At 42.0% G+C, this 27,270-nt stretch overlaps 1 protein-coding gene across 1 annotated transcript; it reads right to left on the reverse strand.

The window, feature by feature from the left end:
• Positions 1-4,467: 4,467 nt before the first annotated feature.
• LOC149806444 (uncharacterized) lies at positions 4,468-5,580 on the reverse strand. The gene is made up of 2 exons (XM_089979849.1): positions 5,527-5,580; positions 4,468-5,070 (listed from the first exon to the last, which is right to left on the reverse strand). Exons 1-2 carry the CDS (start codon positions 5,578-5,580, stop codon positions 4,468-4,470), a joined length of 657 nt encoding a protein of 218 aa, XP_089835975.1.
• Between the last annotated feature and the right edge of the window lie 21,690 nt (positions 5,581-27,270).

Raw genomic sequence — 27,270 nt, forward strand, 5'->3', positions numbered from 1 at the left:
AATTAAAATAGTAATATTAAAATAGGAGTAAGATACCTCTGAGCTTATTAGTGTTATTTGGTACGTTTTATTAACAGCAAACAATATTGGACTGCTAAAATGCACATTACATTTGAGCCTTAGACCAAAACGTGGATTAGCAGAGTCTATGAACAGTGCTGAATCACATACCCTATTAATATAATTATACAATATCATCGACAGTTTTCCAAATTATCCCTATCCCCATTCTTGAGCAGTACAGCATTGGACCATGTTTTCGCTGACGTATGTCTTTTAAAAAATATACCGTCCTTTTACATAGATAAATGATTGGAATCTATACATATACCCAATGAAATTTCCGTTGACTACATTGTCAAATTTTAACAGAAAGCTGTAAGTGACTCTGGGGGTAAAGTAGTAGATAAATACATATGGAACAAAGGAGAATGGATATCGTTTATACTCAAAAATCTATTATCTCAGCCTTAGGATGGGATTTTTAATGATTCTAACAATAACAAATTCAATGAATGCGTCGAAACCATTAATGGTATTTACCATCATGCAGCAAACCCAATGAAAACGGTCAATCAGAAGCAAAACCTAGCTGTGACATCTCCAAGAAAACTTTCTAAAGGTCAGTCTTGGTTTGACATACTTTGTATAGCCGCTGAAAGCAAAGTCTTAAGAAACCCAAGACCGTTCAGAATGCAAGGCATAATAGCATCACTTGAAGATTATAAATTCTGTCGAAATACAATGCTGTCAGGCATTCATGCGCACTTAAGGTTTCCGTCTCCAATATTGAAACAAAACGCATACTGAACTCGACCGATTGACGAAAACAAAATACTGCAGTCCTTACCAGTTGAAAAGAGACAATTGTCACCAGAATATTCTGTTCAAAATAAAATTAATTTTGGACACACGGGATACCACCCCCGTGTTTTCATGGCTCGCGATCTGTCGGCATATTCTGCGCACAGCTCTGAAAACATGTAATGTTTATCTATCGGGCTATATAAGTGAAATACATAACTTTGGACTGCTTCTGTCAGCAGTTCAGGCGAGTAATTATGTCAGGTTTATAGCTAGTTTTACAAAATTCAACTTAAAAATGCCAATAGACGGCAAAAGATACCAAGCAAACTAAACCAATCCTGTAATTTGTTTGGTAAATTTCAACATTTTATATTTAAAAAAATAAGCTGTCATGTGGAAGAGAAACAACAATGAATAGGATATAATGTGTTTACAATGTCTTGTTTATGGGGGGGAAAAGTACGAAAGAATTTAGAAACAGACTATACGCCGTGGAATTTCTTGAGAATCCCGGTCAAGTTGACACGTTGGATAGCAGACGATTTTGTATGTGTGGGAAAAACGTCTTGCAAAATCGGAAACTTGGATGAAGATGCAGAAATTTTTAAGGTATACATTTCCATCTTTTATATTATGTATTTATTTGTATGATTCTAAAAGAAACATAGTAAATATAATTTTCTGGTTTACAGGTTCAAGAAGGTCATGGTCTTCGTGTGGACATTTAGAAATCACATTTTCAAATGCATTTCGAGCCGAAATGTAGGATATTTGTGTACACTTTATGAATATAATTTTTTAAAATTAAAGTACTTCGTTCTTTCTTCATACAAAATGGATTTGTGACCCAAAATAACACGTGATCCAATGTATACAGAAATGACGTATCGACGCCCAGAATTGGCCGACATGATGGGTATGTATTGATCTCTTAAATAAGCATGCAAAAGCAATATAAATCACAAACAAAATAGCCTATTAACTACATTATTCTCTAAAAATACACAGTTTTTCTAACGTCTTGTAAAGAATCCCAGTCTGCGTGCACAAAGCAATATTACATCTGCAACTTGTTATGAACATTTTCAGAATTATTTAGTTTTTCCATTTCTGTCGACCTGTTACAGGAAGATGAAAACAATCAAATGTTTCATGAGACTCTAAATAGAATAATCGCTGAAGAGGAGGTTTACCCAGCACAGAGTAAACCGAAGCATTAAAATCTGATGGAGTACATGCTTTGTCCATAAACTGCTTTTTGTGTAAGGCAAACGTAATTGCAAAAATATTAACAACATTATAAATAAACTATTCGAAATTAGATATTATTTAATATTAGTAAATGGGTATCAAGGTGAGGCAAATGTACCTTCTATCTACATAGTTTACAACCTGTATTAAACAAAGTATTTAAATCGATTTGAAATGATAGGATAAATGAACGGGTGGATGAAAATGAAGTATTTGACGAAAAACAAGCTGGTTACAGAGCGGATTATTCTACAGTAGATAATATATTTATTTTATATACATTAATCTGTAAGTATTTAAGAAAACGTAGGTGTAGATTCTATACAGTATTTATAACTATGAAAAACCTTTAATAGGGTAGAGCAAAATTTACTGCACCAATAGCTAATTTGTGATGTGTTTAATTGTCCTGTTGGCATACGCCGAGGTTGTATTTTACCGACTCTGTTCTTTTTTTATCTTTAAATGATCTGAAACTCTGCTGACAGATGCATTTTTGGTAGCAGCCTTAGAACTATTTTACTGTTGTACTCAGACGTTATTTGTCTTTATTGACACTCCCCACACGCTATATGTCTTTCTTGACACTCTCCATACGTTACTTGTCCTCTGCAATACCCCCACCAGTTGGACAATATACTCAAGAGACTGTATACATATTGATTAAAGTGGAATTAAAAGTGAATGTGGAAAAAACAAGAGCAATTTTATATCACAGAGGTAATTTTCACAAAGTTATGAAAAGTGGTACAATGGCCCTACAAGTAAAGATTGAATAAAGTTACAAGTATTTAGGATGTATAGTTTCTTTTTTAAAAATAAAATTACATCTTTGCAAGCACTCAAGGCCATGCATATTTTGAATCAGAGTATTTCAAAACTAAGGAACATACATGGAATAGGATTGTTTTGTCTGTTTGACACGGATTTTCATGATATCAATGATAATGAAAAAGTTAATTTGTCATTTTGCAAATATATTCTTGGTGTATACAAGTCTACTCCAAATGCATTTGTATATAATGAATTAGGAAGAAATCGTTGGCTTGACTTCGCTGGCGAAGATTTAGGAAGGGGGAAGTCCACGTCATTTCATGCTGGTTTCTGTCAAGCCCAGTACGTGACAGACATGTCCGTCCACATGGGCTGCAGGGGAATGTTAGGGTTGTGGTGGGTGCTGCCGATGGTTCCCGGTTTTTTCTTCGCCATCGTTTTTCCTCCAAACTGGCCCGTCTGTTTTGTTCAAAGGTAACAGTGGCTCGGTGAACTGTACGTCGCCAGCTTTCACGGTTAGCAGCTTGTGATGTCCATTGGCGGTGATCGATGCCACAGGTGGTGAGGGTCTTTTTCAGGGAGTCGTTATATCTCTTTCGAAATGCCCCTCTGTCACGGTGGCCAGTTGACAGCTCACCATACAGTACGTTCTTTGGCAGGTGATGATCCTCCATCCTGGACACGTGCCCTGCCCAGCATAGCTGTATCTTCATGAGCGTGGCCTCAACGCTGGTGATCCCTGCTTGTTTGAGGACTTCATTGTTGGCAACGATGTCACTCCAGGGGATGTTGAGGATGGCGCGAATGCAGCGCTGATGGAAGCGGAGATGGCGGTTGTAGGTGACTCAGGATTCGGCGCCATATAGGAGAGTGGTCAGTACGACAGCTCTGCAGGCGCTGATCTTTGTACCTCTCTTGAGACTGGCGTTGTACCACTCTCTTTTATAGAGTCTGCCGAATGCGCTGTTTGCCTTGGCCAGTCTGTTGTCTATTTCTTTGTCGATCTTGGCATCAGAGGATATCACACAGCCCAGGTATGTAAACTGGTGGACTACATTCAGCTCTGTCTGGTGAATGAAGATGCTTGATAGCCGGTACTCTTTCTTGGGAGCAGGCTGGTGAAGTACTTCAGTTTTCTTTAGGCTGATCTCAAGACCAAAAAGTTGGCAAGCTTCTGAAAAGCAGGATGTAACGCGCTAAAATGCGGTTTCCGTTCGGGCAACAAGGACTGCGGCGTTTGCAAAGAGAAGTTCTCTAATCAGTTTTTTTCAAGGTCTTGGTGTGGGCCTGAAGTCGCCTTAAGTTGAAGAGGTTGCCGTCAGTATGAAATCGGATATGGATGCCATCTTCGTCATCAAGGTCTCATGTTGCTTTTATGAGCTTTATGCTGAAGAAGATTGAGAACAATGTGGGGGCTAAAACGCAGCCCTGTTTCACGCCATTTACAATGGGGAAGGTCTGTGACAGGTCGTTATTGTTTCTGACCTGACCACGCTGGTCTTCATGCCATTGGATGACTATCGTAAGGAACTTTGGTGGACAGGCGAGCTTTTCAAGGATTTTCCATGGTCCAAATCTGCTCACCGTGTCAAATGCCTACGTCAGGTCCACAAATGTGATGTACAGTCCTTTGTTTTATTCTCGACATTTCTCCTGGATCTGTCTCAGAACGAACACCATGTCAGTTGAGCCCCTACTGGATCTGAAGCCACACTGACTCTCTGGAGCATGTTCTTCTGCAATGGTTGGCACCAGTTTGTTCAGCAACACCCTAGCAGGGATTTTGCCTGCAATGGAGAGCAGAGTTATCCCACGGTGGTTTGAGCAGGCAGACGTTTCCACCTTGTTTTTGTACAAGGTGATGATGGCTGGATCTCCGAGGTCTTGTGGAAGTTTCACTCGCTCCCAACAGCAAACGAAGAACTCGTGGACTTTGGTGTGCAATGCTTGGCCTCCTCTCTTCCATATATCTGGTGGGATACCATTTTTGCCCGCTGCCTTTCCAGTCTTCAGCTGTTCTATGGCTTTTACAGTCTCTTGCAGTGTGTGTGTCTCACTGAGTTGAATCGTTGGTGGCTGTTGTGGGATGCGATCAATAGCTACCTCCTGGACTGTACGGCTAGTGATGAAGTGGGTGTGGAAGTTCAGGATAGATTCCCTGTCAGTGAATAGTTCTTGGCCATCTTCACTCCGTATGGGGCTCTGTACTTGGAAGGAAGGACCATACACTGCTTTCAACTTAGGATAAGATTAAGTCATTTGAATGACAGCGTTTCTATTGATCACTGAGAATATAATTCACTTGTCAAGGATAACCATAGTTGTTAAGATATAGAGATTTTTGTTACATGATCATTATGTTTGGAACGGGTAACTTGCAGATCAGTTGTAATACAGTAAGATGTCAAAATATTTGTATAAAGAAAGGTTGTGCTTAACTATGAGGAAAGCTTGTGTCCAATTTGTAATGTTAATATCGACAATGAATTTGATTTTTATTGTTGTTTGTCATCTATATGGAGAATTACGATGAATATATTTACCAGCTTTTTATATAAAAATCCAAGCTCAGAAAAATGTAGGACTTTTAAATAAATGACTAATTTAGCAATGTTTACTGTAAAAGCTTTAAAGATCAGAGGAGCCGTTATTTCCTTAATCCTGCTAGAAGAACTCCATATCAATATCACAAACCTTGTGTTTGTTCCATGCAGGCTTTATGGTTCTCTTTAATTTACATTGTGACATTACTGTGTACTATATATTTTTATTTCAACCAATTAGAAAAACACCATAATTATTACCTGCATTATCAATAATTACGATGTTCTTCAGTTATACACCATGACACATTTTTGTAAAGCGTGTGTGGATATGTATCATGGGCCAGCGGCCTGCGTTACAAATAAGTAATATTATTATTAATTATATTCAAAAGATGTGCTTTTTTCCAATATTGTTGTGGCCACTAGATCTTTACTAATTGCTTTGGGTCTTTATAATATCTTTTATTGCGTTCTTTTGACAAATCTCATTTCTTTTTTGTACACATCCAGATGAGTTTTATAATTGTTTGAAATGTTGAATACTTTATCACAATAACTATTTGTATGCACCTTTTCATTATCAGATCATTACAATTATATGTATTCTATTTATAAAGCACACTTCTCTTTCTTATTCAGATTGCTTTCCAAGGTCAATATACAACTTGCCATAACACGAATCATCATCCAATTAGTAAGTGTTCAAGGGCATACATCCATCGGAATCATACTCCATTCGTATATCTCATTACGTTAGTTTCTCAGTTCTTGAACTAGTGAATGTTTGCTTACCATAGCTTGAGCTTTGTTTTAATGGAAAATACCGATCCTGGAGATTGCACTGAATATATTTCCTTTAACATTATTTTTTGGTTCAATAGAAAAATTCCAAGTACCTTTTTGTTTTTACTAGCCAATTTGGGATGTTTTGTTTTGTTTATTACTCTATTTATTACAGGGTTTATGGTAGCGTCAGGGATAATATTTTAATACATTTGGTCGAGTAAACTCGAATAAATCGATACTTTGCTCGTTATTTGATTGTAAGGAAAACTCTTACCTCTTCTTATGTTGGATTTTTTTTCTTCCGTATATTTTGTAATGAATGTGGAGGAACACATCTTATCCTAGGGATAAAGAAGGTGGTCGTTCTTGAGCCTTCTTTTTTTCAAGTTCTTTAAATAAGTTTGTTAATATGTTTTTGACTGGTTCTATTATGGTTCTGCAACTTCCCGTTGAAGAGACGAAATCGGGGAGAGGGAGTGCCCTTTTGCCCTTATGTGCGGTCACTCATGGGCTACACATGTCCTGCAAACAGACCGTTTCGCAGCTGATCGACTTAGCTATATGTATGGCTTGTTTAGTCAATTTTTGAGTCGTTAAAGCTGTTGTAATTTGTTTTGTGCCTTGTGTGGATGTTTCTTTTTCTTTTCTTTTTCATTCATTTTTTAAAAATTTATTATCATATTGTTATTCTGAAGGGGTAAATCAACGTTAGATTGAAATTGGATTGTTGACCATTATATTATTTATGTCTGTCTCGAATAATCTTATGATTGGGTGGCCATATTTTTTATTTGCTTACATCTGTATCATTGTGCCAGCTATATGCACAGGGCGAACCCATTTATATAGTTTTTTGTGTGAACTTAGCGATTGCCTAGTGCGCCAGACTTTAACCGGCGTTAAATCAGACAGACGTTTTTTTTTTCTCTATTAAAAAGGGGTGAGGGTCTCAAAGTCTTAGTTCGCCTATGATGCCAAAAACCCTAAGACTGGTCCTGTATCGGCAGTACACAATTCGGACGCTGTCTGTTGTCTTTACCACAGCTATTACAAGTACTGTTATTTCAAAGCTCAAATGTGTTTTAAAAATCATTGAATAATTCAGTGTAAACATATCTTTTTAGGTCTTTCTTAAGACAACGAAATGTTCAGTAGGCGATTTGCTGTTTAAAAATTACACCAGTACTCACAATATACAATTTTGATACCGACATTTTTTTTGTTGTTTGTTGGTGAGAAATGTGATAGATAATCCGTCGTTATGTTTCAGTGCTGGATAGGAAAATGTCACCCTCGAGCTCCAAAGTTTGCGTCAGACACTCTGTAGAGACTCGCGTCTAACATAGAATTCTTGGTATCCAAAAAAATGATCGTCTCCTACACCGATGCATATAAATAATTATATTATTCTTTGGGCGAAACAGTATTATAGCATCATTGACTGGAACGTATGCAATTATTAACCATACTAAATAATATTCAATTAGACATGCAATTTAAAGAACACATAAAACTAAACTAATGTATCATTCAGCAACAGAACGATTTCCTTCTCATTTTATATTTATAACAGATTCCCCGCAAAAATCATTCCTTTTGAATACTTTTTCTTATTTTTCCTGAGATTGGCCATCTTTAAATCTAGTGCTGCATTTGTCATTAGATCCTTGGTTTAGCAACAGATTCATTTTGATATTCTTTCCTCTCTCAGTTATCGAAGTTTCGTTTCTTTGACTGATAATGAACAATGTACAGTAATGAGTTAACTGTTTTCACTATTTCGAACTTTAGATGATACAAATCAAGGACTTTTACATTTTCGAGACAGATGTGATAATAAATTAGAAATGACATAAGTAGTGAATTGGAATACTATACGTACAATGGGAATTAGCATTAAAAACACACCTGGGTCAATATACGTACAATGGAAATTTAACATGGCGAAAAATCGTGGGTCAATATACGTACAAGGGGAATTAACATGGCGAAAAATCGTGGGTCAATATACGTACAAGGGGAATTTAACATGGGGAATAGAGTTTGGGCTTGTTTAGGGACAAGGGGATTTTTTTTTTTTTTTAAATTTTTTTTAAAAAAAGGGGTAGGCAATTGAAAAGTCATTCTCTTTTCGAGAAATATGGCTGGCCCTGAAAAGGGCCTTTGGGTTTATGTTAATGTTTCCATTAACATAAAGGGCACCGCATTGGTCTTCTTCTTTTCCTTAGGCTGCGTCTCACTGTTGGCCCGTAAATCAGCACCTCTTTTGAGGCATCCTTGTCTTTCGACGTAGATCCTACGTATCCACAGACTGGTGTTTGTCCTGTGGACAACGGTCCACTTGGATCGGTCATACATGAGCATGTCCGTCCTGAACATCATGGAAGACACAAGCGTAGAAGATTGCACATCGGTCCACATCTTGAAGCGACGAGAACAGGTGAATCAATGCAGTGAACTGCGCTTATTTATAGGTAGAGGTAGGATTGAAACGGATTGAGTTCATTCACCAATCCGAACACGCGTTACAAAATTCAGTCAGCCCGCATCCAATTCGAAGAGAGCAGTCTGTGACGTCACGTAGTCTATATAGATTCGCTAGCGCTTGTGTGCAGTCAATCTATGCGACAGTGATTCAACATGACGGAAACTCAGAAAACGATCCATTGGGGTGCACCAACAGGGGAGACTGTCCAAGGGAACCCGGACTTACTTTCAGAAGAGGTGAATTGGGATTTTGTGGATTTTCTCTCCTCGCAAGAATTTGTTCCGGAACCTTCGTTACCTTCTTCATTACCGCAAGTGGAGAATTTTAGACAGAGACAGAAAGAAAAATTGGAGAAATTTATGCAACGACAAAAGGAAGCGGAACAATCTTTTCTCCTACAGCAACAGCAACAGCAACAAGAAGAGGTAAGAAAAAAACAACAGCAACAACAGCAAGAAGAAGTAGCAGCAAAGAAACAAGAGGGTGAAAATCAAACGGTCACGGTACTGTTGGACATTTTAGCGGAGTTAAGAAGTCTGAAACAAATGTATCAGACTTCTTTATTACGACCGAAGAGAATACGAGCTTCTCGAGCTAAACACGTTAACCCTGTGACTAAGCCTACCGTACCACCCTTAGTGATTTCAACCCAATCATCATCATCAGCAACATTACGCAGTCCAGAAGTAGGCCTTGGCCGTGGCAAAGGCTTAAGGCAGTTAAAGTTGATTGCTTAAACTCACCCCTACACCAAAATAAAAAGGCCCTTTTCAGGGCCACCCACATTTCTCGAAAAGAGATAGCCTTTCAATTTGCCAATAACTAAAAAAAACTAACCCATTTTACCCCTATAGTACGTGTCTTTGTATGAGTGCGTGAGTGTAGCTTCTTATTTTAAAATCAAAACTCAAAGACACTTACCTTATATCATTAATTTATTCTTTTATCCATTGTTACAATCCAATTCACAATTCACAATACAAAACTTTAAAAAAAGTTCATTGACTTCTTCTGTCTCCTTGTTTAGTCTCTCTGTTTTTTAAATTTCTTCACCGTCACACTCTTTTCCTCTTCTTCTTCCTCCTCGCTTTCTTCCCTTCTTCTTTTCTTCTCCTGTTTCTTTTTCTTCACCTGTCTGCTTTCTTCCTCTGAAGAATCCCTCTCTTCCTCTGAAGAATCTCTCTCTTCTTCTGAAGAATTCCTCTTTTCTTCTGATTCCTCTTGTTTCTTTTTTGGGCAATCTGGAGACCAATGTCCTTTTTCTTTACAATAATAACAGGTATCTTTACTTTTGTCTTTTTTAGCCCCTGTTTTTTTTCTTTTTTGACGGTCTGGACACTCTGAAGACCAATGCCCTTTCTTCTTACAGATATAGCAAGTATCTTGACTTTTATCTCGAAAGGAAGGAGAGTAGTCCGTCGGCTGGTCTGAAGAGAATTTTCTAATGACCCCTCGCAAAGCTCTGACGAAACGTTCGATTTGGTTAGTCTCTTCCATCGTTGTGCTCGGCTTGAGAGTGAAATGAATAGTGAAAGGACAAGACACACACCCTTTTTATATACGCTGGTCTGCCATGACTATAAATTAGTCTATGGTGTTTAAACTTGAGTCATTTGACGTTTTGCACTCAAGATGAAACGATCCTATTCATTTGAGAAGAAAGAAGAAGAAGAAAGTAAGAGGCAGAAACGTGATCTATCGCCTCGTACCAGGGCTGAAATCTTGGCACAAATTCATGCCAGTGATTTTGAAGAGGACATGAGTGAACCAGAATTTGAAACCTCTAAACCAAGTTCACCACCCTTAGTCAACCCTGAAAAATACTATTCCATTCGAGAGACGGAAAAGCGCTCCTCTAGAAAATTTAGAACCACAGCTTACAAATACACGGTGAAGTTTAAAGATTTCAAGGCTGAAGCGCCGTTAGAGAAAGCAGAAGCGTTTATCACTGGGGTGTGGGATTCTCTGCTCACTGCACTCAAGCGACAATGTCAACCCAAAGAAGACGATCGCTTGAGACTTTCCATACAACACGACGGTTTGAAATCCCCTGTTTGGATCGAGTTTAGCACCCCTGCAGAATTGACCGCTTCCAAAGTCATGGACAAGATTCAACACGTGCAACAATCTAATGACCAGTTTGACATCACCGATGGAAAAGCCACATTGGACATGACCCACGTCTCTCCTCCTCAAGGGACCGGACGCAAAAAGATGTTATTGGTGAACGAGCTTCGCAGCATTAAGCGTAGCCTTGTCCAAATTCACAATCCTCATGACCAGATGTGTTTAGCCCGTGCCATCGTGGTGGGACGAACCTATGCCAACAAGAACGACACGGTAGAATGGAAAAGAACCTGGAACACTATTCAACGTTCCTATCGAGCCAAACAACGAAACGAAGCAGAACTCCTGTTGCAACAAGCTGGCCTGTCCAAAGACACACCCTGTGGCATTCCTGAGATGCAAAAATTGCAAGATGTCCTAGCTCCACGCTACACCTTGAAAGTGCACCCTCAAGAAATGCGCGGGTCTTTGTTGTTTCGAGGCCAAGATTTTAAGGACGGAAAATACATTCATGTTTGTTATCACGATGACCATTTCGATACCATTACCACCATCACCGGATTCCTGGGATACGGTTATTATTGTGAGAAATGTGATTATGGTTATAACAATTGAGAGCAACACAAGCATTGTGGAATGAAATGTCCAGGATGTTTGGCCTCTCCACCCTGTCTGAGCGAAGAACCAGTGCTTTGTTCAACTTGTCTGCGCACGTTTGTCAGCCCTACCTGTTACCAACAACATTTGAAAACACAAGGTTCACAGCAGAAATGTGCTTGTCAACTCCTGAAATTGTGCCCTACCTGTGGACAAGGCATACTTACTAATGATGCCAAGGCACACGTATGTCGAGGAAAGAAAAAATGTCACATTTGTCACCACATCGTGGACTTGGAACACCAATGCTACGTGCAAAAATACCAACCCCCACCAGAGAAAGAGGACGGTCACAAGAAGAAAGGCAATTTCATCTTTTTCGATTTCGAATGCATGCAAGAGACCGGCATTCACATCCCTAATTTCTGCGTGGCTCATCGAGCGTGAGAGAAGTGCATTCAAGAACCTATCTTCAGTCATTGCCCTCACTGCAGCAAGATTCCTGGAGGGCGTGAAAAAATCTTTCGGGGACCGAACACGTTAGCCGATTTCGCTCGATGGGTCTTAGACCCCATCGACAAGACGTGGAGCCAAGAGGACATTGAACGTTACGGAGATTGTCATCGTCATGCCACGGTGATGGCTCACAATTTTTCCGGATACGATGGACAGTTTCTTCTCAGATACTATACGGAACATGGCACCGAACATCCTAAAGTGACTTTGAACGGAGCCAAAATCATTTTCATGCAAGTGGGACAAGTGCAGTTTAAAGATTCGATGAGTTACTTGGCCATGCCTTTGAATCGAATGCCTAAAACGTTTGGAATGACAGAAATGTCTAAAGGGTACTTTCCACACTTTTTCAATACGGAAGCCAATCAACATGCCGTTCTACCCCATTTACCTGAGGCTCACTATTACGACTCCGACAACATGCGTACCGAACAACGAGAAGCTTTCTACGCTTGGTACCAGGCTCACGCCTCGGACCCTTTCGACTTTCAGGAAGAAATGCTAAAGTATTGTCGTTCCGACGTGGACATTTTACTGCATTGCTGTGGAAAATTTCCAGAACTGTTCATGGAACACGGAGGGGTCGATCCTTTGAAAGAAGCTTGCACCATTGCCAAAGCGTGTTCCTTAGTGTATCGACAACGATTCATGCCTGAAAAGACTGTGGCTGTCATCAGTCCTCAAACGACCCACTATGTCAAACGTCAATACTCGGTCAAAGCCCTACGTTGGTTACATTACTTGTGCGACAAGGAAGACAAGTGGATTCAGCATGCCCGCAACGGACGGGGTGAAAAGACCATCGGAACGTATTCGGTCGATGGCTGGGACTTGGAAAACCCCAAGATCGTGTACGAGTTTAACGGTTGCTTATTTCACGGATGTCCCGTCTGTTACCCTGACCGTGGCACTAAAAATCAGTTTTTACAACGAACCATGGAAGACTTGTACCAGGACACTTGTCAGCGACGCCTAAAGTTAGAACAGCAAGTATACCAAGTGGTGGAAATGTGGGAACACGAGTACGATCACCGAATGAAAACCGATCCCGAGTTTAAACGCCTCGTGGAAAGTTACCAGTTCACGGACCCGTTGAACCCGAGGGATAGTTTGTACGGAGGAAGGACCAATGCCACCTGTTTGCTGTACCAAGCCGACGAAGAGAAAGGAGAAGAAATCAAATACTTGGATGTGTGTTCGCTGTATCCCTACGTGTGCCAATATTGTCGCTTTCCTGTAGGGCACCCGCAATTGCTGACGGAACACATCGACCTGAAAAACATTCGACAATACGAAGGCTTGATCAAGTGTAAAGTTTTGCCTCCCACGGACTTGTACCATCCCGTCTTACCTCACCATTGTCAAGGCAAACTGATGTTTCCCTTGTGCCGTACTTGTGCCGAAACGTGCAACCAAGACCAGCCTTGTCAGCACACCCAGGAAGAACGTGCCTTGACGGGAACCTGGGTCAGCGTAGAATTGTTCAAAGCTCTGGACATGGGATACCAACTGTTAGAAGTGTACGAAATTTGCCACTTTCCTAAGACACAACAATACCACAAAGGTGATCCCAGTCAGAAAGGCATTTTCGCCGACTACGTGGATGCCTTCTTGAAACTGAAACAAGAAGCCAGCGGCTATCCTTCCTGGTGTCACACTCCCGAAGACCAAATACAATTCAAAGAGAAATACTATGAACAAGAAGGCATCTCTTTAGACCACATCGAAAAAAACGAAGGCAGGCGATCGTTTGCCAAAGTGATGTTAAATTGCTTGTGGGGTAAAATGGCACAACGACCGTGTTTACCCAAAACGGAATATTTGACAGAACCTTCCCGCTACTTCCAGATGATTCACGACAAAACCAAATACATGAAACACGTGGACGTCGTTCGAGAGAATTTGATCTTGGTCAATTACGAAGAAGATTTGGTCTTTGTACAAGACGACCCTTTTGGAAATGTCATCATTGCGGCTTACGTGACAGCTCATGCTCGCTTAAAATTGTACGAAGCTTTAGAACTGTTAGGGGAACGCGTCCTGTACTTTGACACGGACAGTTGCATTTACATCCATCACCCGAGTCAACAGCACCCTAACATCGAAGGAGACCGTTTAGGAGCCTGGACAGACGAGCATCCCGACGACAAGATTCTAAGTTTCGTCAGTGGTGGTCCCAAAAATTACGGCTACGAATACCGGGACAAACAAGGAGAAGTGCACACGACGTGCAAAGTGAAAGGACTGACTCTGAATTATCGTACCAGTCGAGTGGTCAATTTTGGGGTATTGAAAGAAGCCTTGCAATCGGGAGAGGATGGAAACTTTAAAGTGACCACCTATCAACCGAACAAGATTGTACGTTTACCCACTCATCACATCGTCAGTCGGCCCTTGGAAAAAGTCTATCAAATCGTGTACCAGAAGCGAGTGCGACTTCCCAATCATTTCACCTTACCGTATGGACACGTTGGTATAAAACATTGGTTGTAAGAGGATAGTTACCCCACCAGAAAGATGACATCGCCACAGCAAGAATCAAGTGAGAAACCCGATGAGAACTCCAAGTTCAAACCCTACCATTTTCCAGTCTTCTTACCTGACTATTGTGAGTGTGCCCGTCGATTGGACACGTTTCAGAAATGGCCTACGGATAGGGAAGGATTACCTTGTTCGCATGTTTTAGCTAGAACAGGATTTGTCTACTTGGGACCTGAGTCAGGATTGGGATACGAGGTACAGTGTTTCGCTTGCGGACTGAATTTACGAATGGATCTATGTATCTATAAAGATTCAGCTATTCTGGAACATACTCGATGGTCTCCGCACTGCCGTTACCTTTCTATGGCCTTTCCACCCATCACACTACGGTACAATGTTGACGGTACCTTAGAGACGGTACCTTCCAGAACAGGACATAAAAAACGTAAAAAAGGAAAGATGTACAAGCTGGACACTGCATTGCGACTAGTATAAAAAGGGGCTATGGTCAAGATCGATAGTTTATTGTGACTACCAAGACCGAGCGAACAAGATGAATACTTTCAGAGAAACACAGAACAAGTTGTTTAGAAAGGCACAATTCAAGTGTGAGGCTTCGGAAGTGGAATGCGATTGTGAGCCTTGCGATGGGTACGATGCTGTACGCTGTGACCTTAGCGATGCCGTAAAGCATCATGGGAACTTTAGTGTCACTACCCCTATCATGGAAAGTGATGCTGTGCGTGTCAAACCTGTGGGATGCGAAAGTGATGCCGCTCGTCCTCTTGGACACTTTACTGGGTTTAAAGGGGAATGTTCACCTTCACGTCTACCCCCCTACAGATGTCATCCAGCCCTGAGCAAACTCCTGCCCATGTCACTCAACCCTCATCGAAACGAACCTGTGAAAGACGAATATTCGTTCCCTGTGCGTTTGTCGGAATACTGCGACTTTGAAAATCGTCTTCAATCGTTCAAAGGAAAATGGCCTAAGTATCTGGGAGGACCGATCCGCGAAGAATTAGCCAGAGCCGGATTTTTCTACTTGGGCGAAGGAGATAAAGTCAAGTACTTCAGTTGCGGTGTGTCACTTCACCACTGGGAACCGCAAGATTCGGCCTACGTTGAACATGCTCGATGGTCACCGAATTGACATTACTTACCCTTAGTGGGACCGAGACATTGAAGTAACTTACCATAATCTGTTCATGGATACTTTACAAGAGAACATTCGTGCTTTGCCTGTGGAGTTGAGAGAACGCATTTACCGAGAGCTGGTCAAAATACAAGTGAAACGTAAAGAACAATTGCATCCGTTACGTCACCGGTGTTTGAACCTCTGGTACCTGAAGGCTATACAAGGATTGATTCAATTGAAAGTGTTCCATCGGACAGACATTGATGAACGATCCTCTAGTTTTAAAAAGGATTGGTTTGTTATGGACGATTCTACCTACATCATTGTAAACTTACTGCATCGAATTCCAGAGGAAGAGTTAACGAATTACTAACATCTTGAACACAATGTCAACTTAGTGAAAGAGGAAACTTCTGAACGAATTATAATGTGCAAATTAGTAACTAAAGGATTTAAATTCGACACTGAAGTAAAACCATGTTTGTGCAAAGAGTACATTTCTTGTGTCAGACCAAAGAGGATTTAGTATGACCTATTCATGGATACTTTGCTAGAGAACATTCGTGCTTTGCCTGTGGAGTTGAGAGAACGCATTTACCGAGAACTGATCAAAATAAAAGTGAAACGCAAACTCAAAGTGATTCATCCGTTTTTAAATTATGCTCTGTTCCAAAGTACAAGAAGACTGATTATGAGTGGATATTACATTAGGCACAAAGTTAAACGAGGCTATTGGCCACCACCCAACGATTCCAAAAACACTGTATATACTTATGGATACTTTACAAGAGAACATTTTGGGCTTGCCTGAGGAGTTGAGAGAAAGGATTTACCGAGAGCTGGTGAAAATACAAGTGAAACGTAAAGAACAATTGCATCCGTTACGTCACCAGATGTTTAACCACTGGTACCTGAATGGTATAAGAGGACTGATTCGTCAGAAATTTTTTCAGTGGTCAGACCTTGTTGAACACTTTCAGTTTGGGGATGATGATGGACTAGACGTTCGTAATTTTGGTTACTTCGAGATTCACTTACTGCAACGTATTGAGGAAGACGAGTTAAAGGATTACCAACATTTGTTACATGGAATCTGCTTAGAAAAAGACGAAACATCTAGACAAACTCTGACGTTTCAGTTACAGTATGTAACATTTAAATTCCCTACGGGAGAACGAACGTGTTTGGTTAGAAATTACCTTTATTGCTTCCGAAACAAAGACACTATAAAATCAAGTTGCCATGCCACGGATTATGTCACATATTATTGAACAGATTCCGTGGAAGGAACTCAATGACCATATTCAAACCGTGGATCATTACCATCGATTATTACAAGAAATGTATCCATTCAATTTGGGACGACAAGTGGTGTGTGTCTTAGTGACTTGTTTTCTGGGATTTCGTTTACCAGCCGATTCTTTGTGGACTCTTTACGATCAGTACTTACCACCTCAATGGTCTTAAATGGTCACGAAAAACTCCTTTTGCTCAAAGCCTTGCGTTTTCATCTGGATACTTCTCGACCTCAACAGGAAAAAAAGATTCGTCAACTTTTAGCTACCCAAGACGTGTATGACGATGTGTGTGTAGCTTGTGACTTACATCCCCATTGGACAGATGTCCGTGCCTGGAAAGAATGGGGTTTTGAGGCTTGGACCCAAGAAGTGGCCCAGTATGCACGAGAGTTGTTCAAGGAAAAAAGTTACTTTTCAACCCGTGTTAGTGACGGTGCCAAAAGAACCCGTCACCCAGGACAGGACTGTCGTGGACAGGCCTGAAAGACCCTTTCGGGAGGACACTTGTGTGACCTTACCCCTACTATAGAACTGGTTAGAACATTACCCAAAGCATGTTGTTGTTGTACAGACACTTGTTTTTATTCCACGTTAATGGTTATCATGTGCCTTTTATTCTTGTACTTAAGCCTTTGGCTTTTATGTATTTTTGTCTTTCGTATTCATGTTTGAAAAAAACATTCAATAAACGAGTTCTGAAAAAGTATATAAACTCTTGTCTTGTTTGTTTTCGTGTCACAAGTGACATTTCTCACACAATGGCTACCTCTGCTGTCTCTGCTCCCTCTTCCTCTACTGTCAAAGTCATCGACGAACACTTAGATCGTGCCAGTTGGGAGGCTTTGTATCTTCGCCATCCCTTTAACATGCTCATTGCTGGACCTAGCGGTTCAGGCAAAACCGAATTCGTCAAACGTTTGATCGAACATAAACATCATTTGATCGATCGGCCACCTCAACGGATCGTGTGGTGTTACAAAGAGTGGCAATCGGCGTACAACCTCTTGCGAGAAAGTCAAGGCGATTCCATCGTGTTTGTGGAAGGCATTCCTAAAGAAGACGACAGCATCGTCTCTGACTCCCGTCAAACCCATTTGGTCATTTTCGACGACATGTTAGGAGAAGACGAAGAAGAAATTAAATTGTGGTTCACGCGCAAAGGGCATCACCGTAATGCCAGTGTCGTTTACATCACCCAAAATTTGTTTCAACAAAGTAAAGCCCATCGCACCATCAGTCTCAATGCGTATAACGTGGTCTTGTTTAAAAGCCCTCGAGATAAATCGCAAGTGCAAGTCTTAGCCAAACAGTTAGGAACGCCTTGGCTGACTCAGGCGTACGACGATGCCACTCAAACGCCACATGCCTATTTACTCGTCGATTTGAAACCTACGACCCCCGAGGATTTGCGATTTCGTACCCACTTGTTTCACCACTGGTGCCAAGACGGAGGGCCTGTCCTGTACACGTCTCCGTCCTCGACTTCATTTCACTCCCCATAAAAAAATCTATATAAACCTCAGACCTTTTTTCGTCTGTCTCACACAGTGTGAACATGACGTCCCTTCAGTCGCATCTTCCCGTCAAATTGATTCGTGCCTTGTATGGCATCAGTCGAGAAAAAAATCCACAAACACGAGCTCGTGTCTTAGAAGCTAGTCTCAAAGAAGTCTTACGATGGTTCACGGTGACGGCACGTCAAATACTCCAAGGAATCATTCAGATTCCTCATCAAACCAAACGCTTTTTCGATCGAAACAAAGTCGCTTTGGTCCAACTGGCCTATCCCCGCATCGACACTCAAACCAAAAAACAAATCATTTTGAAACCTGGAGGGAGCGGTACTCTAGGAGGGGTCATCATTCGCTCACTCTTAAGATGGGATCCTAATGCCCCCAAAGTTATACCCAAGAAAAAAGTCCAAGAAAGCCCGAAGAAGAAAAAGAAAAAGACCAGGTCCCCAAGAAGAAGAACTTCTCCAGTGGCAGGACCCTCCTCTTACCAGACACCACCCCGGAAAAAGAAAAGAAGCCCCCAGAAAAAGAAACAGAAAAAAAGTCCCCAGAAAAAGAAAAGTCCACAGAAGAAAACTAGTCGCAAGAGAGGCACTTCGGCCAGGACGCAACCTTACACTCGCAAACCACGACCTGCCACAGTGGTGACTGCGTCTCCGGCAGCCTCACGTTTATCCACTTCTCCGTTAATGACACCCAGAACTGAAGAATACTTGGAGACGTTGATCACACCAAGAACTTCTCCGTTGATGACCCCCAAAAGAACTTCCCCAGTGGCAGGACCCTCCCATTTAGTGGCAGTGGCTGCTGCTCACAAAGTACCTTCTCCCAAAATCAAAGTCCAAGAAAGATCGGGCATGTTACAAAGTTTACTGGATTTGTCCAAGCAAGAACTGGCTCGATTTAGTCCGTTACGTACCCCTGCACGACGTGTCATGCCTGTCCTCAAACTGATACGACGTAAAGACAATGAGTGGCGACGAGTTCCAGTATAAAAAAGGCCTGTGACCAAGTCGGGGTATCAGTGTTTTTTTGGTGCTCCTGAAGACTCAAAGATGTCACCCTCCAGAAAACCACAAGGAAAGAAAAGGAAAGGACTGCCACCACGTTTAGCCAAACATGGGGACATGTTATCTGTCCTGTCCAAAGCTTCTCCACCCCTACGAAAAAAACTCATTCAAACGGCCTCCAAAGAGGTCATCGATACCGTGTGCGAATGTTGTTTGAACGTTTTGAAAGGCACGATCCCTTTGTCCAAACACCAGAAACAATGCTTAAGCAAGCATCGTCACGTTCTTCGCCAAATGGTTCAAAAGAAAATCCCCATTCGTCAAAAGAAGAAGATGTTGGTCCAACGTGGAGGCATTTTGCCTCTCTTGTTAGGCCCCATATTAAAAGGAGTCTTGGGAACCATGTTGGGAGGACTGGTGGGAGCAAGATAAAAAGACTCTCGGAAGTCCCAAGATCTCAGAATTGACCCCTGACAACCCCATGGAAGGACGAAAACTAGCTTTAGTGCCTTACAAACGATGGATGGAATACCATCGGTGGCAAGAACAACGCACCCCGCATTTACCTCCCAATCCCAATTTGAGCGAGATGTCCCAGTTACAACACGAATTGCAGTCCTTGATGGATCGCCAAGATTTGTCCGAAACAGAAAAATCGCAAAAGTACGGTCAACTCTTGCAACGACTGCAACTCTTTCACCAGAAAGCTTTAGACGAAACAGCTCTACCCACTCTGAAAGATTTTAAGACCTTGATGAAAAGTCCAGCACCATCACCAGTACCAGTACCAGTACCAGTGACCAAGACAGAAAAAGGAGAAGAAGAAGAAGGGTTTCAAACTCCACCAGAAAAAGTACGCAAGTTAACAACACCACCTACCTCCAGAATTGGATGGATTAAAAAGATGATGGCCACCCCTTCTTCATCACAAGAGAAAAAGAAAGTGAAGACAGAAGTGAAGACAGAAGTGAAACAAGAACCGATATCCCCCGCTCAGACATCCTCCTCTTCAACACCTATTGCCGGTCGCACACGCAAAGCATTGCAATCCAAGAAAGTACCCCAAGAGAAAAAGAGTAGCATCCTCCAAGAGTGGGTGTCTTATTAACACACACACACACAAAAAAATGGAAAAAGTCTTAGCCAGCATTTACTACGATCCCTCGCATCCTGCAGGTTACGCAGGAGTTCAAAAATTGTATCGTACTGCCAAAACGCAACTGAAAAGTCTCCGTTTACCTCAAGTGCAACGATGGTTACAAGAACAAGCTACCTACACTTTACACAAACCCATTCGACGCAAGTTTGCCAGAAGTCGCACCCGAGTGGAAGGCATCGATCATCAATGGCAAGCCGATTTAGCCGATGTGTCTCATTTGGCCAGCTACAATCGTGGCTACAAATATTTGTTTTGTGTCATCGACGTCTTTTCCAAATTTGCCTGGGTCGTGCCCTTGACTTCCAAATCGAGCACCGAGTTAGTGCGAGCCCTGCAACGGGTGTTGAAACAAAGCGGTCGTCACCCTCTTCGATGGCAAACGGACAAAGGCACCGAATTTCTGAACCAAGCTTTCCAAAAAGAATTAAAGAAACGTGACATTCATTTTTTTACCACCGAGAATCCCGAAACCAAAGCCAGCATCGTGGAACGTTTTCAACGCACTTTGAAAGAACGCATGTGGAAATATTTTACGCATCACCACACTCTGAAGTACATCGACATCTTACCGCACCTGGTGCAAGCGTACAACCAATCTTACCATCGAAGCATCGCACGTGCCCCGCAAGACGTGACTCCCGACAACGAAGTGCTGGTGTTTGAGCGTCTGTTTGGTACGTCCCCGACGAGGGCTGTCCCCGAGAAAAGTGGAATGTTGGCCGTAGGAGATTGGGTGCGCATTGGCAAAACCAAACGCACTTTCGACAAAGGTTACTTACCCAACTGGACGACCGAATTTTTTCGTGTCACTGGACGAGTGCATGGCCGACATCCTGCCGTCTATAAATTGGAAGACATGAACGGAGAAGTACTCAAAGGAACGTTTTATTTGCCCGAGTTACAAGGTTTCTCCAAAAAAGAAGACGACGTGTACGACATCGAAAGCATTCTCGAACGCAGAACCCGTAAAGTGGGCAAACGACGTGTCAAAGAAGTCAAAGTACGTTGGAAAGGATATCCGCCCAGTTTCGATTCTTGGATCGACGCATCGCAAGTCATCGACTATAAAAAGAAGTGACCATCATGCCCTTTCACACAGCAGACGCAGCTACGTCGACCACTCCTTCTTCACCCAGTTCTTCTGTGCAAGATTTACAAAAACAACCCTTGTGGGTGTGGTGTGGAGAACGTGTGCCTAAAACGCAAATCGTCTTTTTCTGCCAAATCTTCGTGGTGTATTGTGTCATCGGGGCAGCCATTGCCAATTTGAGTTTGCAACAAGGAGACAAACAATTGTGGACCATTTTATTGAGCAGTTGCATCGGTTACCTGCTTCCCAATCCCTCCCTGAAATTCTCCTCGAACGGGAACCACGGGAACCTTGTGTCCAGTGCCAGTGTCAGTCACCACTCCAAACACAATCAGAACCCCATTTTAGACAGAGACACGCCTCTGACGTCCAGTAATAACCCCTCGGAGAGCCACAGAACTCTGGAATTATGAGTCACGAAAACCAATTTTACTTAACCTTACCCAGTGACAGTTCCATGGAGGTGTTTCCCAACAACACGTTGTGCTGTTACACGGCCAAATTACCTCAGGCCATCCCCTTAGATCACGAAGCCCATTGGGAAGTGGCTTGGGTAGAAATGATTCACCCGACCCAAGTCCTCAATGTCTTTTTCAATCAAAATTTTCTTACGGTGGAAATTCATGACGAACAATTGCAACAAGAGTTGGATAAGATTGGCACATATACCAATAAAACCTGTAATGACAGAACTCGAACGTGGACCTACAACTTGGTGATTCCCGCAGGCTATTATTTTAGCGGTCAACATTTGGTCAGCACCATAGCCACCAGGTTTAATGGCGTGTTCCATAGAGCTTTGGAGCTTGTCAATAAAAAGGTCACCCTGGAGTACCATAAAATAGCTCGTCGCTTTCTGATGAAATTTTCTGATGGGGGTAAATTCATGTCTTTCTTATTTTGTCCTGAATTGTTTGACATGTTGGGCGGAGACATGGAGATGAGAAAGAAAGTAGAACAAAAAGGACAACCCGAATTACCAGTCATTTACGACAACGAGTCTTTTGCAAGGTATTTTCGTACCCCGGTAGAACTGAACCAAGGACTGAATTTGATGTTTGTGTATTCCGATGTGGTGGAATACAACGTGGTGGGACACACCTCCGTGCCGTTACTGCGTGTCATTCCTTTCAAAGTGGATTCTGCCGCAAACGCTGACGAGGAATGTGGAAACACTTACCACGTCCACCGCGAATTTGTCCATCCTCACTATTTGCCTGTCAGCAAGTCGTATTTGGACACGGTCAACATTACTATAGAAGGAGATTTGGGACAAAATATTTCATTCACCAAAGGAAAGTCACGGTGAAACTCCATTTTCGAAAACGGTTCTCTCACGATTCGTAAGTCATGTATCCAGTGTACCGAGGGGTTGCACAACAGCGAGGACACGGTTTAGGAGATATGTTAAAATCGGCCTTTCGTTCGGTGGCTCCGGTATTGAAACCGATGGTGACACGCGGATTGCACGCCTTGAAAGATGCGGCACTGACGCAAGGCAAAGAATTTCTCCAAAATGTCATCATCGACAAACAAAACCCTAAAGAAGCCTTCATGAGGGCAGGCAAAAATGTCTTGCTGCAAACGGGTAAAGACATTTTGGGCCGACGAGACACACCTATAAATACCCTGCACGCTACCGAATCAGGCATTCAGCAAGGACAAGGCAGAAAGAGACGACGAAGAAAACACCCTTTCACCAGACTTCAAGCTAGAAAGGCCAAGAAAAGAAAAACCGTTCGAGACTTAGACGTTTTCGATTATTGAGACACAGAAAAAAAATGATGCACCGAGAGTCATGTGCTTGTTCCAAGACGGAACTGGATATGTTTGCCATGCCCCCACCATGATGACCATGCAAGAATCCCAGTGGGTGGAATTTCACCCGGTCTCCTCATTGACCGATTCCGCTCCCATCGAGTTTGAAATCAAAGGACAGCCCGAAGATTACATCGATCTGAATAGCAGTTACCTATACTTAAAAGTGAAAGTGATCGAACCACCCAACGCTGACCTAGCCGATGTTGATTTAGTAGCTCCCGTCAATAATTTCATGCATTCCTTGTTTAGCGAAATGGACTTGTACTTGAATAACAAACTGGTCAGCAGCAGCATGGATACTTACCCCTATCGAGCCTACCTGGAAAATCTCTTGACGTACGGAAAAGAAGCCAAGAACACTCATCTGGATGCTTGCTTGGTATGGAAACCTGACCAAGCGACTAGGTTCAACAGCATTACAGTTGCTGGGGATGCTCAAAATTTATCGGGATTTGTAGAACGACGAACGAAAATTGCTAGAAGTCGTATTTTAGAACTGATGGATCACTTGCATCTAGACATGTGGTTGCAAGAAAAGTATTTGCTGAACGGGGTGGATATCCGCCTGAGACTGAATCGGAGCAGTGCCGCTTTCCATTTGATGGCTGCTGCTGATGCCACTTACAAAACCATCATCCAAGAAGCCAGGCTCTACGTGCGTCGCGTGGAAGTGTTGCCTAAAGTGGGAAACGACATCAGTCAAACGTTGAGCAGAACGACCGCCAAGTATCCGATCCGACGCGTGGAAGTGAAAACCTTCACCATTCCTGCTGGACAGCGATCCATGATCGAAGATCATCTGTTCCAAGGACAGTTACCCAAACGTTTGATTGTTGGTATCGTCAAGAATTAAGCTTTCAATGGAGTCTACAACGAAAATCCTTTCTACTTTAATCATTACAATGTGTCCAAGATTGAAGTCAGTCGCGATGGCAAGACCTTGTGTACCCGACCTTTTGAGCCTAACTTTGGTGCCGCGAAGAATTATTTGAGATCGTACTTGTCCCTGTACGAAGCTACCGGACAGTTAGGAACCAACACCAGTCACAGCATTACGTACGACGATTATGCAGGAGGCTACGCTTTGTGGGCTTTCGATTTCACTCCAGACCAAGGCAGCGACGAGGGACATCTCCACCCTATAAAATCCGGCCAGATTCGTGTGGAAATTCAGTTTGCGAGTCCACTGGATGCAGGGAACACAGTGAACGTCATCCTGTATGCAGAATTCGATAATACCATAGAAATCAACAGTTTGAGAGAAGTCATTCTAGATTACTAGAAGTCATGGAAGACTGTTATCCCTCTTTACCTAGTGGAGAAACTTTGGACATGAAATGTAAGGAGACTGTGGAAGAAGAAGTGATCATGATGAAGTCGAGATGGCCAGAACAAGAAGCCCATTTAGTCTCCTGTTTTGCCAAACACTTGGTCGAAAAAATGACTGAATTAATCAAGAAAAATTGCTATGGATGTCAAAACGATCATCCCAGTCAAATTCAACACGATAAATGCCTGATGTTGAGTCAAGAAGAAAAATTGGACGAGTATCTGGACGAAGCTTGGAGTCTCATCTCGGACGAAGACGTGTTGCACCAGTGGTATAAAGACTTGCGTGAACATTCTTGTCCACCATTAACCACTCAAGAGATCCATCGTATCGAAGCTCTCCTGAATCAGAGTGAGGAAACAGAACGAATAACCGTTTATTCGTCAGACATTTTCAAGCAAAAAGTCAGGATCGAATTGACGACTTATTATTACCTGTGAAGAAGAAAAAAACACACACAAAACAATGGATACCTGGGAACTTTATTACCTTTTGAACCACAGTTCGTATACGGCTTCTTGGAATCCTGTCGTCTGTGCTAAAGATGAACTCCCTCATCGCAAACCTAAAGACCATCAAGCTTACGTGATCAACACGGACGACAGTCATCTCCCAGGAACCCACTGGGTAGCCGTCTACTTTCCTCAAGAAGGATGTGTGGAATATTTCGATTCGTACGGATTGCCCCCTTTGGAAGACGATATCATTGACTTTATGAGAAGAAATGCTCAAACCACCCGATTCAATAATGTGAAATTACAAGGCACAGATTCCTTGGTGTGTGGACAGTACTGTGTGTATTTTCTGCATCATCGCAGCCTGGGCTATTCCTTAGAACATTTAGTGACTCATTTTGATCCTCGTTCTTCTTCTAGAAACGATGTGAAAGTAGATCGATGGTTCTGTGACCATTATGCTTATCTTTTGTCTCAAGCTAGGAAACGTAGTGTCCATCAATGGCCTAATGACTTCCAACAGTGGAAATCACAATTTCATTCACAACGTTGTCAGCCCTGTTTAAAGTAGACTGTAAATTGAGAAAAAAATGTTTGTGATTTGAAAAAAATTGTTTGATGTTATATTGTTGGATTATTGTTAAAATGTTAGAGTTGTTGTTTAGTGTTAAGTGATTTTTGAATAAAAAATGTTGTGTTTTGAAAAAATGCCTTTGTCTTTTGTTTGGCTATAAGAATGTTTGATTGATGCTCTTTAACTTCTTACTATCCCTCTCATGACACTCATTGAACGTTGCGACTCGAAAACCGTGTGGGGGATGTTTTCCTTCACGTCCGCGCTTTGACTTTAAGAACCGGGTTGTTTCCAGTCTAACCATCCATTGTCGACTCATCCTCCTACGAAGATGTGCTCCAAACTAGCTAAGCTCAACGAAGCCTACGTGAATTTGCATAGGGTCAGACACAGTCTGATACCGAAGCCAGAAGAAATAGAGAATGTGAGAATGTTAAAAGTCACTGAAGACCTGATAGAAGAGCTCTTCAGAGAAGAAGTGAACAGGGAAAAAGAAGAAGGGACAGAGAAATACAGACTTCAGAGACAGCAGCAACAGCAACAGCAGCAACAACAACAACAGCAGCAACCTGAAGCTGACAGAGGCTTTGTCGATTGTCGTATCGACACCAAAGAGTTCTTCTTCTTTTTCCGAAGAAGCAGACCTATCGCCAGAAAGTCTATCCTCAGATGACATCGCATTCTTAGAAACTAAAAGATTGCCATAGCAAACAAAAAAAAAAACAGCCCTTTTCAGGGCTACCCAATAATCTAGAAAAGAAATAACTATCCATTTGCCAATGTGTGTGTATGTGTAGGTAGAGTAGTGTGAATATAAACACTAACTCTTTTTTAAAAAATGTGAGGGTATGTGTTTGTGTGTTTGTGTTTGTAAGTGCTAACGTAGGTTGGTGTGGATAGTAGATTAAAATGATGTGGTTTTTTTTGGTTGTTAGAGGTGTGGGGAGAGTAGATTTGGGGTTGGATTGGATTACTTTGCTTATGTGAATAGTATATTATTTGTTTAATAAAATTTTTTAGAATAGTGATGGCAGTATAAAAAAGTGAGTGAGTATTTCTTTTAGGTCCGCGCGTTGTTGTTTTTTTTTTGGTCATGATCTAGGTAAGATCAATTTTATGTTTTTAGGGGGATGTTTTTCCATCACATCCGCGCTTTCAGTATAAATTGAAACTCGCTCGGCAGTCTAGCTACCCTTGTTGATTGATCAACACCACCAGAAGAATGAACACCAGAATTGTGAAACTGTTAGAACTCCAGATGCACCTGGAATATGCCAGGCGCATACTAAATGAACTGGCCGCGGAGGCCATTGTCGAAGAAGCAAGAATGAAAGAGGAGGAGGAAAGAAGAAGAAAAGAAGAGGAGGAGAGAAGAAACAAAGAAGAGGAGGAGGAGGAAAAGGAGAGAAGACGAAATTTCAGAATCCCAGAAACCGAAAATTGGGATTCTGAAGCCACATATCCTGCCTCTGCACTCCCAAGAAGAAAGGTGAAAGGAGAATGGGGAAGAAGATGCGTGTGTGGCGCCAGGCCAGGAAGGTGCAACCATTAGATAGGTGCATCTGGAG

Source organism: Sinohyriopsis cumingii, chromosome 1, assembly GCF_028554795.1.
Source record: "Sinohyriopsis cumingii isolate HCF-2022 chromosome 1, ASM2855479v2, whole genome shotgun sequence".
Lineage (NCBI taxonomy): Eukaryota > Metazoa > Mollusca > Bivalvia > Unionida > Unionidae > Sinohyriopsis > Sinohyriopsis cumingii.